The 13,128-nt window shown below is 47.8% G+C and overlaps 1 protein-coding gene across 1 annotated transcript in view; it reads left to right on the top strand.

The window, feature by feature from the left end:
• MCF2 (MCF.2 cell line derived transforming sequence) overlaps positions 1-13,128 on the top strand; it is an 88,450-nt gene that overhangs the window by 16,610 nt on the left and 58,712 nt on the right. Inside the window, exons 2-3 of the mRNA XM_088664431.1 lie at positions 4,896-4,964; positions 5,814-5,928. Coding sequence (XP_088520557.1) covers positions 4,896-4,964; positions 5,814-5,928 — 184 coding nt within the window. The remainder of the gene's footprint in view (positions 1-4,895; positions 4,965-5,813; positions 5,929-13,128) is intronic.

Below are 13,128 nucleotides of genomic sequence, written 5' to 3'. Positions count from 1 at the left end.
CTTCTTTCGCTGCCTTTAATTCCCCCTGTGCCTGCAGCGCCAGTTGCTGCAGGTTCTGTTGGGCTTTCTCCGCGATCTGCCGCCATTTCTCCGCCTCTGACACACTCATCCCGGCAACTCCAAAGTAGCCCCAAAAAGATTCGGAGGTTGCTGTCACAGTGGCCGGAGCGGACTACTTCAGAGTAACGACTCTACCCAGCTCTGCATTTTATTCTTTTATTGGTGCTGCGTATTTACAGTGCTGAAGTCATTGCTATTTACACAGAGTGATGTGTTCAGTCAGGTTCAGAACCTCCGAATGGCTTTTGGCGTGTCTTTCTCCAACACAAAAGCTTTGGTAGACCCATCCTCTTTCCTCTCCTCTTTCTGCGTAATTCCGGAGTTGGGGGGATGGGTCTCCCCCCCATGGGCGTAGGCAGGGGGGGCAGGAGGGGGCAGCTGCCCCCCCTAGAAGCAAAAAAATTAATGTATTTTACAGACCATAACCAGCACTTTTCCCCTCCAAAAACTGAAGTGGAAAGGGCTTTGCTTTAGCAAGAGCAGCTAAGTCTCCGCTTGCTGGGGGGGGGGGACACAGCAGTAACAAAAACACATCAAATAAATAAAGCAAAGTGGCTACCAGTAGTTAAGCAGTTAAGACAATGGAGCATATATCCCCAGGCAAGATTCGATAGCTGACCATTTCACCCTATTGTTCTTAAGTAGGAGTTGTTAATGAGCATTCAGGAGCATTAAGAGTTCTATTGGCGATTTAATGAGGGTGCAGACTCAGAGGATTCAATTTGACTAAGGTGGCTCTGCAAGGCTAAAAAGAAGTGAATAAGAAAGGGGGTGGGCTGTAGCTTTGACAGACACAGTGATGTTTATAAAAAGCATTGGTGTTCCAGTCTGCCCCTCCTCCTGCATCTGTATACTGTAAATCAGGGGTGGCCACCTCCCAAGAGACTCTGATCTACTCAGAGTTTAAAACTGGGGGTGATCTACCCCCTTTTGGGGGGTTCAGGTCAAAGCTGTTGAGTTTTTTTTAAAGGAAGGGAAGCCCTGTTTTTTGGGGTTTAGGTCAAACTTGTTGAGCTTCTTTTAGGAGGGAGGGAGGCCCATTTTTGTTTAGGGCTTCAGGTCATAGTTCAACTTTTTTGAGGGAGGAGGAAAATTTTGGGTGAGCTTTTTTTAGGGGTGCCAGTGACCTACCAGTGATCTACCACAGACATCCAGTGATCTACTGGCATAGCTGCCAAGTTTTCTCTTTTCTCGTGAGGAAGCCTATTCAGCATAAGGGAAAATCCCTTTAAAAAAGGGATAACTTGGCAGCTATGTCCACTGGTAGATCACAATCTACCTGTTGGACGTGCCTGCTGTAAATCAAGCAGAGAGAAAGCTGCTTACAAGGCTCCTGTACATGCAGAGTTCCAGCATCACAGCGTCACCCAGAGGCACCCACAAATATGAGTTATCCCTCTCTCTATTTCTTCCTTCCTTCCCTCCCTCTTCCATCCTTAATAAAATACGGGGGGGGGCAGATAAGCCCCACATAGAAAGCCCATCAAAATGGGGGGATGACTCTTTCAAATACGGTATTTACCAGTAATTGGGGGGGCACCTAGGCCTCTAGGAGTTGGATGCTATGCCTAGGAGTAGGACAATTCAAGAAAGCAGAATGATGCATATGCTATGGTAATATATCAATAGAATCATAGAATTGTAGTCGGAAGGGACCACAAGGGTCATCTAGTCCAACCCCCTGCAATGCAGGATTTTTCCCCTAAGGTGGGGCTTGAACCATGGTTGAAATATTATGCTGATATGCAGTAACACCTCGGAGCCGTCGTGGCTGCGGCCGTGTCTTGCCTCGCCCTCGCCCGCCCTGCCACCCCCTCTCGCCTGCCCGACCCTCCCGTCCTCTCCAGCCAAGCAGGGTAGCCGCCAACGCTACCAACCCCAGAAGCACAAGGTGGCCGCTGCTGCCACCGCCACGATGTCATCAGGCCCGCTGGCCCTTTAGCCCCACCCACTTCGTGGCCCCTCCCCTTCTGTGCCTTGGCCCCGCCCCTGAACGACCATGGCTTGCCCCCCCTAGTTTTGATCCTGGCTACGCCCTTGCTCCCCCCCTTATTTGCCCCTTCCTGTCCCACCTGGGACCCTGGCTCCGCTACCTTGCCTGAGCCTCGGACACGACTTCCTGCTTCCCCACTGGAATCGGAACTCTCTCTGCTTTCCCCTGTGCTCGGGGATGGGCTTGAACTCAGGAGGGGAGGGACTTCGCGATATCCTCTGTCCCTCACAGATATGCTCTAGAATCTTTCCTGGTATTGACGTCAGGCTGACTGGGCGGTAATTGTTTGGGTCCTCTCTTTCCCCCTTTTTGAAAATAGGGACAACATTTGCCCTCCTCCAGTCTGCTGGGACTTCGCCTGTTCTCCAGGAATTCTCAAAGATTACTGCTAGTGAGTCTGAAATCACCTCTGCCAGTTCTTTTAATATTCTTGGATGTAGTTCATCTGGCCCTGGAGACTTGAATACATCTAAATTAGCCAAGTATTCTTGTACTACCTCCTTACTTGTTCTGGGCTGTGTTTCCCCTGCTGAATCATCTGCTCCATATTCTTCAGGTCGGGCATTGCTTTCTTTTTTGGAGAAGACTGAGGCAAAGAAGGCATTACGATTTACAGTGTCGAAAGCCTTAGTCAGGTCAATAAACACCATATACATGCATTTTTCTTGAAGCTGTTGAGTGGTGAAAATCATGTCCACTGTCCCCCTACAAGGCCGAAAACCATTTTGGGATTCAGGAAGGGTCACCTTGGATATTGTTACCAGACGGTTTGCTAAGATCCTTGCAAGAATTTTGCCGGCTGCAGCTAATAGAGAGATGCTTTGATAGTTTCCACAATCAGTTCTGTCACCTTTTTAAAAGGGATTGATAATTTTGGCATCCCTAAAGTCTGCTGGGATTTCTTCTCTTTCCCAGATTTTTTTCGATGAGCTTGTGAAGTTGTTGTGTATGTTCAATTCCGCCCACTTTGAAGATTTCGGCAGGTATCCCATCAGGTCCACTGGCTTTGTTGTTTTTCATTTAGTTAAAAGCTGTACACAACTCTTCCAGATTTGGAGATACTGCAAGCTCATCTCTAACTTGTTTTTGCGGAATTTGTGAGAGGGCCTCAGCAGCTACGGGGAAGTTGTGGTTAAGGAGATGTTGATAATGTTCTTTCCAGCGCAGTGCAATAGCTTCTTTATCTTTTAGAAGTGTGTTACCATCTGCTGAGCGTAGGGGACATATGCCATGAATTTTTGGCCCATAGATGGTCTTTGTGGCTTTAAAGAAACTCTGTGCATCATGAGTATTGGCTAAGTGCTGGATCTCTTGAGCTTTTTTTATCCACCAGGTGTTTTTTAGTTCTCTGGTTCTTTTTTGAACCTCAGCCTTAGCGTTGGCATAGGTTTTTTTTCTTAGTGGCACAGTTTCTATCTCTTTGCCAGATCTGAAAGGCCTTCCTTTTCTTGTCAATCATGCATTCAATCTCACTGTCATTCTCAGCAAACCAGTCCTGGTGTTTCTTGGTTTGGTATCCAATAGTTTGTTCACAGGCTGCAATAATGGATGTTTTTAGCTTGGCCCAGTGTTCCTCGATGTTACCAGGGAATTCTGAAAGCAGATGGTCCTTAAGAGTCGTTTGGAAGCAATCCCGCTTAATGGGATCTTGAAGGGCTTGAGTGTTCATTTTGCGCCTTGGTTTCCTTCCTTGAAGCCTGCGTTGAGGTATAATCTTGATAGCCATGGTGGAGCGTATTAGTTGGTGATCTGTCCAGCAGTCATCAGCGCTCATCATAGCTCTGGTAAGGAGCACATCATGGCAATCTTTAGCCCGGACAATAACAAGAGTCTAAGAGGTGCCAGTGGTTTGATCAAGGATGCCTCAATGAAGTTTTAAATTTATTTTTCTGTCGAAAGAGTGTGTTGGTAATAACAAGGCTGCTAGACAGGTGTGTAGTATACACCTGCTGTTTGCAAATGGTGTGGGCCGTTCTGGTGAGGGGCAGGGAAGATAAATAACAGGCAGCATTGAACCAGCCCTCCTTTCTTAAAAGGGCATTAATTACTGCACATGCTGTGTCTGTGACTCAAGAACATCACCTACTCTGTAACCTTTTGCTGACCCTGTTCTTGCCCTGGTCTTGTTGTTCATCAAACCCAGGCTCAAGGTTTTAGCCCTCTGAAAGGATTTGTTGTGGGCTGCCTGCCTGCAGGTAGCTGTTTGCGGCACACTGATGCTCCGAAAGGAAGGAGGGCAAAAATTGTACCTCCTGGCCCTGCCTTGACTCATCTAGCTATTTTTCAAGCTGTGAACACATCTAGATGTGTACAGTACATAAGTTACGTGAACAATCTGGGATCCTGCAAAATGCAGGGTTGTTGAATGTGCAGAGTTGCGTCAGCTCTGTTCACAGGTTGAATGAACTCGAGGTTGTGTAGTGGAGTGACTTACAGATGCCAGAGGTGAGATAGTTCCTCCGTTCAGGTTGACAATCCAAAACAATACACAACACAAAAGGAAAATGGATTGGGAGGGACAAGCTTCCTTAATTGCAGAGTTCTTGGAATGGCCAGCTGGAGTGGGGGAGATATCACAGAGAGGATGAACAGGGTCCTTTCCCATCAGGAGATGCTAGGGTTTAAGCCTGGGACCGTCTGCATCCAAAGCAGGTACTCTGCCACTGAGCTATGACCCTCCCACACGGAGGCTATAGAAAGGGAAGAGCAGGCACTCAAGTCGATGGGTGATGGAGATGCAGAGCTACAGGAAGGAGAAGCCTGGAGAAAGTGGGATATAGATGTGACAGGTTCAAGCTACGCAATGATTAAGCCATGCATTTCATGTTCCTTTGTTTGCCAGAGTCATCTTTTCCAACATGTGCAAAGGACATTGCTGAGGACTTGAAGAAAGAATTTGCATTTCTTTCCGGTGAGTATGGCAAACGCTTCTTTGTCTCCCAAACATTGTTTTAAGTGTATATAATAGTGTAAAAATAGACAAAATTAAAGTAAACTCCACCCCACATTGCTGGGACCAGTTTGAGACTGAACAAGGGCTCCTTTGGGACCAGGGGTGGGCAGTGCAGTTTGAGACTGAAGCGAAACGTAAGTTCACAGCTGTTAGCATAATAAATAAGGGTTCCATTTAGGATAGTTTCAAGGTCACATAGTAGTGTAGTTGGACCCCTTCTTGATAGTCACAGCCATGCCCCCTTCAAAAATTATTCAATATCTTATCAATATATGGTAATAATGATTAGAGATGCAATTCAACAACCAGTGCGGGTCTGCATTTGTTGCCCTTCAGCTAGAGCTATGCACATACACGTGCAAATGATTTGGAGTGCTCCAGTGTCTTATTTCAGAGTGACTTGAGTTCTGTTTTCCTTGAAGTCCCATTGCACATAAGCCCCTTGCATTCTTAGTGTTCCTAAACACTTAGTTTGGAGTATGCAGAATAACTCCTCCTCCTTGTTCTCCCCATGTTCTTTCTCCAGAGGGGTCCTTGGAGCCAGTCCTCAGGGGCTGACTCATCTCTTTCATTCCAGATGAGCTCCAAGTAGCACCCAGGGTGAGAAGACTTCTTCTTTGTGGTGAAAAGGTCCCCTTCCATGCTGATTGGGCACCTTTAAGAGGCTGGAGACAGGGAACCTGCTGCAGAAATAGTAATGGGTCTTTGACCGTGACCCTGCCTCCCCCAGCAGGCACATGTGTTGAATGGTTTAATAGCTGGTTTAGGATGTCTACTTATTCCCAACCCCCCCTCTCTCCAAACTAGGTGGAAGAGGGAAAGACAACAGCTGGATCATAACATTTCCTGAAAATTCCAATTTCAACCAAATGCCTGAAGAGGTTGTGACAAAAGTTTTGAGCTACTTAACTCAGATTCCAAGGTACCCATATTTCACTCTAGTGGGTGCTGCGCTGTTACATCAGCTTGATATTGTTATAGATCTAAGGGTGGGGGTGGGGACTCCCCTAAACCCTATAAGTTAACAAATGCTAGGATTTTGATTATTTGGGACACAAAGGGAGAATGCAAGCTGCAGAAGAATTCCTGTGGCTGAGCTATGTTCCTCAAGGAACAATAGAGAGCAATTGAGGGACATTAACCATGGGATGCGGGTGGCGCTGTGGTCTAAACCACTGAGCCTTGGGCTTGCTGATCAGAAGGTCGGCAGTTCGAATCCACACGACAGGGTGAGCTCCCGTTGCTCGGTCCAAGCTCCTGCCAACCTAGCAGTTCCAAAGGACATCAAAGTGTAAGTGGATAAATAGTGGATTAACAGTGTTTCCGGATACTGCTCTGGTGTCGATGTTCCATTGTGCCAGAAACGGCTTAGTCATGCTGGCCACATGATCCGGAAAAACTTTCTGCGGAGCGGACAAATGCCGGCTCCATTGGCTTGTAAAGCGAGATGAGCGCTGAGAGTCATTTGCGACTGGACTTAACTGTCAGGGGTCCCTTTACCTTTCAACAATACAAGAGAGTGCCTTCCCCCTTGCCCTGAGGTGTGAACAGAGACTGGGGATTTGGAAGGTTGCCAGGGTAACTGTTCTGGAAGAGGAGGAAGAGGAGGAGGAAGAGGAGCTGAGATCCATCCTGGGCAGGCTGCCGGAAGGTTGCCTGTGCTGCTGTGGGTGGTACGAGCCCTCTTGAAAGGGCCAGGCTGTAAGATCTGGATTCCCTCCATGCAGAGTGAAGGTGTAAATAATAGGTGAACAAACAAACCATATTTCTTAAAGCCACGACATTTCTTCACCATGTCTTCCTTAGGCTGAGAGACAGAGGCTGGCTTAGCCTACCTCACGAGATTGTTGCAAGGATGAAAGGTATATGTTCGGGGGGGGGGCATGCAGACTACTGTGACACACTGGAGAATCAGCATAATAAAAAAGCAGATAGTTGCCTGTTGCTTACTATGACAAAGTATGCCAGCACCAGAATAATAAACAGCACTGTTGCTGCATCAGTAACCAAGACAGAAAACTTGCAGCTTTTTTTCTGGTGAGGGGCGTGGCATAGCTATGTATTAGGAGCACATGTTTTGCAAATACAATTCCCAGCACCTCCAGTTGGAAAAAAATATCTGGTGGAAAGTAATGAGAAACCCCTCTTTCTTCCTGAGAACTGGGAGAGTCAGCGGCAGTCAGATAAGACCAAATGTCTGCTATATGTTGATCAGGTGTTGTTTATTATTATTATTATTATTATCATAAATTATTATTAGATCGCACTTCATAGCGGCAGATTCTATTTCAATAAGAAGCAATGCATCAATAACAGAGGATATACTAAGCTATGGGGGTTATTCCTTTACATGCTAGAAACAGCCTCAGAAACTATGTTCCCTGAGGTCTAGAAACTTTGCAAAGGGCAGGCGGCTGTTTAAAAATGAAACAGGGATTCTGTGCATCCTTGCCTTAAATGTGTGCTAGATTTAAAAACAGCAATGCACACCCACAATCCTGGAGGTCCAAATAACAGCTTATATATCATGTTCACTAGTTTCATTTGCAAATGTTTGTTCTGGAACCTAATAATTAAACACTTGTAGGTTTAATTCACCTGTGTGTCAACCTTCAAGACTGCTGCCAGGAAGTAAGAAGAACTGGGGGAAGGAAAAGAAAAACGTTAACTGTGATCAAGTTACTAATAAAACAAATCAGTCTACCTTGATACCTGCCCAGCAGGTTGGGTTGTATATTTAATGCAGTAGTGAGGTGCTCAGAACTTTGTTTTACAGGCAGGAGGCTCACTTTTGGACTTAATGGCTTTATGTCTCTCTAGATGGCAATGTGTGTTTCTTCCCTTACCCGATCTTACAACCTGAGTCTCCTGTTTCAATGGGATTGTTTTAGCACATATTTTAATTGCAGATGTTTTCTATTTCTTTCTTTTTTTAATTAATGAGATTCCCCCACCCACCCCTTTTGTATCTTAGTGGTTGACGTTTATATTTGAATGTTTGTGTAATTGGTTTTTTAATCCTTGTAAGCTGCTTAGAAGCTTATTGCGGCATTAAGTGGTATATAAATTAATAAACAGTAATACTTGCAGTCAGTCTAACACTTTACCACACTTAGGGATCCTCCTGCTCAGTGGTGCCCTGGATATTTGCCCCCCCAAAATGCTAACTTGATGGCACCACTCTTTGTTGGAGAGTTTAAGTGTCATTTGCCTCTATGTGGTCAGTAAATGAATCTAGCATTAACTGCTCTGAGTTCGAAGGTATCTGCAGGTTCATTGCTGAAGTCAGAGAATGAATATTGGGCCTCGGCCCAGGGATCAAGAACATGCATGGCACCCGTTGATTCAAGAACCCCATGGTACCTGCTAAGTCTCTGGATACCCCTCCGCCCCTCCGCTCATTGCTCCCTTGGTGATGAAGGTGGCTAGGGTGGTTAACTCCCCCTACTCTCCCTTTAAAGGGTCATAGAGTTGAAGGAGGAAATGGGGAAGAGTGGTATTCTTTTCCACTTCCTCTTTCAGCTCTTGTTGCTTTTCAAAGCTCAGATGAATTCTTTTGGATCTGAATCTAGGTCCCTTGAGAAATTGAAGTCTGTGTATGCATGTGTGCATGTACACAACCCTTCTCTCTTTCTGTTTTTCAGAGGGTAGGCTGATCCAGGGCAAGGGACTTAATGCACCCCTTGACTTGAAAAGGCTGGCAACTCCTGGTCTAGGTCTGCCATTTATTAACTCAAGCACTGATATAGTTTTGTAAACTGATGTGGAATTTAGTAAAATGGCAATCAAAAAGGACTCCCACAAGTCGACGGTGATGATAACTATGCCTAGATGCTCCGAAGGAAGGATATTAGACAAACTCACAGTTGCTACAATAGTTAAATGGAACCTTATATTCAGAAGCAAGTATTGTGCACTGGGAGCAACAAACAGGGGAAGGGACCTTGCCTTAATGAGACAAACATCCATTTTTGAGAAGCATCTGGTGCTGCTGGAAACAGGTCACAGTGTTGGCAAAGTCATGTAAATAACAGAAGGGGGGGACAAAAAAAATCCTTGTAACCCTTTACCAAGGAAAATGAGCAAAACAGTGTGTAATTTGAGGATAAATAAATGAGAAAAATGTGCATAATTTGAAGAGAGGTTTTTTATCTATTTTACTTGAAGGCCTTGTATATAGCAGGGAGACATTCAGCAAAATTAGCTGGTGGGGGAAAGGCACAGCCAATCAGAGCATGTGGCATCTTAGCAAACACCATGCCACTCTGCCCAGTTGCTAAGCAGCATCTTTGCCCGCCCCCACTCTTAGCTAGCAGAATTATCCTTTAAGCAGGGAGTTCTGAAAAGTGAGTACTTCCATACTATAGGATCAATTTCATATGAAGGTGGAACAAGTATCATGTGGCACCAGTTCCACAAATCAAAGCAGTCAAGGGGGCATATATGGGGGAAAGGTGATCTTGGAAATAAACTGGCCCAAAGCTGTTAAGGCCTTTATAGACTAATTATCTTATTTTTGTTATGAGCAGGGATTTGAACCCTGTTCTTGCAGGTACTAGTATGACACTCTAAGCCAGGGGTCAGCAAACTTTTTCAGCTGGGGGCCGGTCCACTGTCCCTCAGACCTTGTGGGGGGCCAGAGTATATTTTGGAAAAAAATAATGAATGAATTCCTATGCCCCACAAATCAGCCAGAGATGCATTTTAAATTCTACTCATGTAAAAACACGCTGATTCCCGGACTGTCCACGGGCCGGATTTAGAAGGTGATTTGGCCGCATCTGGCCCCTGGGCCTTAGGTTGCCTACCCATGTTCTAAGCCAGTGTTTCTCAACCTTTTTTGGGCCACGGCACACTTGTTCTATGAAAAAAAATCCCGCGGCACACCAACTCTGTGCCGCCCTATATTTAGTTTCGTTTGGAGGGGAGACGTAAAGCATGCCACTGAAGAACTGCTGCGCGGTAGCCAGGCGGACCCACCAGGTGCAGAGCCTGCGGAGCGAGCGGGGACACGTTAGACGGCATGCACAGACCCCAGGCGGGCAGACACGGGCGCGCAGCTGCCGCCGCCTCCCTCCCAGCCGCCCCAGGCAGCCGCCGCCACTCTGGCCTGGCGAAGGGAAGCCCTGCGCAGCCTTCCCCGCCTGCCTCCTCCTCCCCAGGCGGCGGCGGCGGCGCCCTCTCTGGCCCCCGGCTGGATGCCGACTCTAAATTTTGCCGCGACGTGCGGCGACGAGAAGGGCGATTTGCATTGTCACGTGCCGGCTTCCTTTCTGGCGGGTCAGCGACGTGACAATGCAAATCGCCCTTCTCGTCGCGGCACACCAGCCAGCGTCTCGCGGCACAGTAGTGTGCCGCGGAACACCGGTTGAGAAACGCTGTTCTAAGCAATGCCCCACAGCGGGCTTGGCCTGGGTGCAAACAGGCCATAGTGAAGGTGCTGCATAGCAGAGGTGCCACATACTGACAGGGTCTCATTCCTGTCAGTAATCATTTTCACAGAGTTCTGCACTAGCTGCAGCTTCCAGGTCAAGCCCAAAGGGAAGCACCACCTAATAATACAAAGTAATAATGTTAATGCAGCACATCCTGGCCAGTTTCAGAAGGGAAGTTAAACAGAGCATACTGTTAATAATAATAATAATAATAATAATAATAATAATAATAATAATAATAATTTATTTATACCTCGCCCATCTGGCTGGGTTTCCCCTGCCACTCTGGGCGACTTCCAACAGAAAAATAAAACACAGTGATCTATTAAACATTAAAAAGCCTCCATAAACTGTTTGTTACAGTGGTTGAACTGCCGGTGGAACAGGGAGCCCTGAGCTCGATTTGGACTCTCTGCCCACTTCGTCTCTTTGCTGCAGCTTCAGATATATAATTCTTCCCACCCACCTGAGCCCAGCCACTTCTTGGAATTCCTGCAAGATACAAAAATTGCAGTCTCTTCCTACCTGTCCAAAACAGGGGCATAGCAAGGGGTGTAGGGGGCAGGGCGCCCCGGGTTCCACTCTGGGGGAGGGTGACACTCGGCGCCCCTCACGACGCCCAAGCCGAGCCCCGGCACCTGGTAAAAAGTGTGTGCCCACAGCTTGCTCGCAAACCTGCTCGGCACACGCTTTCCTTTTTCCGGCTGGAGCGGAGGCCGGGGGGGGGGGGGGGGCGTCAGCATTGCTCTGTAGCGTGCATGTGCTGTAGCTCCACGGATTGCTCGTGGGGTTTGCCACAGCGCTGCAGCACTCCATAGCGTGCATGCGCCGTGCGTCATGATGCATGCATTGTGCATCCCGACGCACGACACATGTGCACTACAGACACCCCCATCCCCTGGGGGTGCCTTCGGGTTTGCCACCCCGGGTGGCCAAGCAGCTCTGTTCGCCACTGGTCCAAAACCCCTGAGGGTTTTTTGGGGGGAGTTTCATCCAGAGGTGTGTTGCCACCAATATCATGTGTGAACTGAAGGTTGCCGTTTCCAAAGATGAAAGTGCAACCCAGCTTCCTGTACTGGTGAACGAGTCATTGCAGAGTTGCTCCACCTTATTAAGGCCCTTTAGGGCTGTTCCCAGTATTACTTAGAGGGAACGCCCTGGCAGATAGCAGTCCTCCACACCCTAGACAGCAAGGGTGGCAGCACCATGAAATCCATGGGAGCAACTAGTGAGAGATTTGCAAAGCAGAAATTTTCCTAACAGGATCACAGTGGCCTGTTTTTCTGGGTGTTGTTGTTGTTTTACTTCCTTTCAGCTGGCTGGGTGCTGATTGATACGGGAATAATCTATAGAGACTAGGGATGGGGAAGGAATTCCTTTGGCCTGCTTTGCACAATGGACCAACCTGCTCTAAGATTCCCAGACTCACTAGCTGATTGGAATGCAACTCCCACTTGGATTGCATCCTTTTCCAGATTTTGCAGTGTATTTGAGATGCCCAAAAGTGTGCACAAAAATAATAATGCATATTTTATGTAAAAAAAGATTGATATTGCATAGTTTTGTACTGATGGATGCATCAAAAAGTGTGCGTTTTATCTACTGTTTCATAAAATTTATATACCACTGGCTGGAAAGGAAGGGATTTACTCTTAAGCTTATCCTCTCCCTCTTAATAATATTTTTCTATGTGGTTTATTTTTCCATTTATGCACACTTTGTCCTAATATTTGCATTCTTGCCCACATTGGGGAGATGCAAGAAACTAGTTCCCAGGAGACTGGGACCCTTCAAGGTCATTCAGCAGGTCAATCTGGTAGCGTTCCGTTTGGAGTTGCCCGAGTCCATGAGGATACACCCCGTGTTTCACAGGTCACTGCTCTCCCCCTACAGGGAGGGACACAGGTTCCGGGAGGGGGGCACAGAGCAGCCACCCCCTCCACTGGAAGTGGGGGAAGATAGGGGAAATGAAGCAATGGAGATTCTGGTTTCCCATTGGGGAACAGAAGGTTTGGAGTACCTAGTAGCGTGGGAGGGGGTTCCGGCTTTGAGCAATGCTTGGGTACCAGCGGACTGTGTGCAGGAAGAGTACCTAGTGCAGGAATTCCACGCTCTGTTTCCACATAGACCCAAGCCACCAAGGTTCTGAGTGGAGGAGGTGTTTGCGCCCACGAGCAGTGAGGGGGAATTTGAGGGGTTTCCGCCAAGCGGGGGTGGGGAAGAGGAGACGGAGGAAGAGGACAAGGAGCCACGGCAGAACATGGTGTGGGACGCAGTATTTGCAGACACGGGTGAGGCGGAAAGCTCTTTCAGGGGCTTCCCCAGCAGTTCGCCAGAAGCGACAGACTGGCAACAAGTGTTCACCCCCACAGACTCAGACGACACGCCTTTCGAAGGTTTTCTGCCCTCGCCCTTTACGCAACCCGCCTCAAGTGGGGAGGAGGGCATGAGGGGGGGTGGATGTCAGGGGGACCCCCGACAGCAGTAGCAGCGGGTCAGGCGAGGGGAACGAGGAATGGAGCGGAATGGAGGGAGGGTTCAGTGAGGCATCCGAGCCCTTGCACCACCCCAGCCATCTAGTGGAGGAAGGAGGGCTCAGCGACGTATCAGAGCCCCTGCACTGCCCTATCCAAAAGGTGGAAGAGGGAGCGCAGCCGCTTCCGGCGCCTGAATTGAGGCGTGTGCCC

Source organism: Zootoca vivipara, chromosome Z2 (assembly GCF_965207765.1).
Source record: "Zootoca vivipara chromosome Z2, rZooViv2.hap1.1, whole genome shotgun sequence".
In the NCBI taxonomy this organism is placed as follows: Eukaryota; Metazoa; Chordata; class Lepidosauria; order Squamata; family Lacertidae; genus Zootoca; species Zootoca vivipara.
This window is presented reverse-complemented; position numbering and strand designations above follow the sequence as displayed.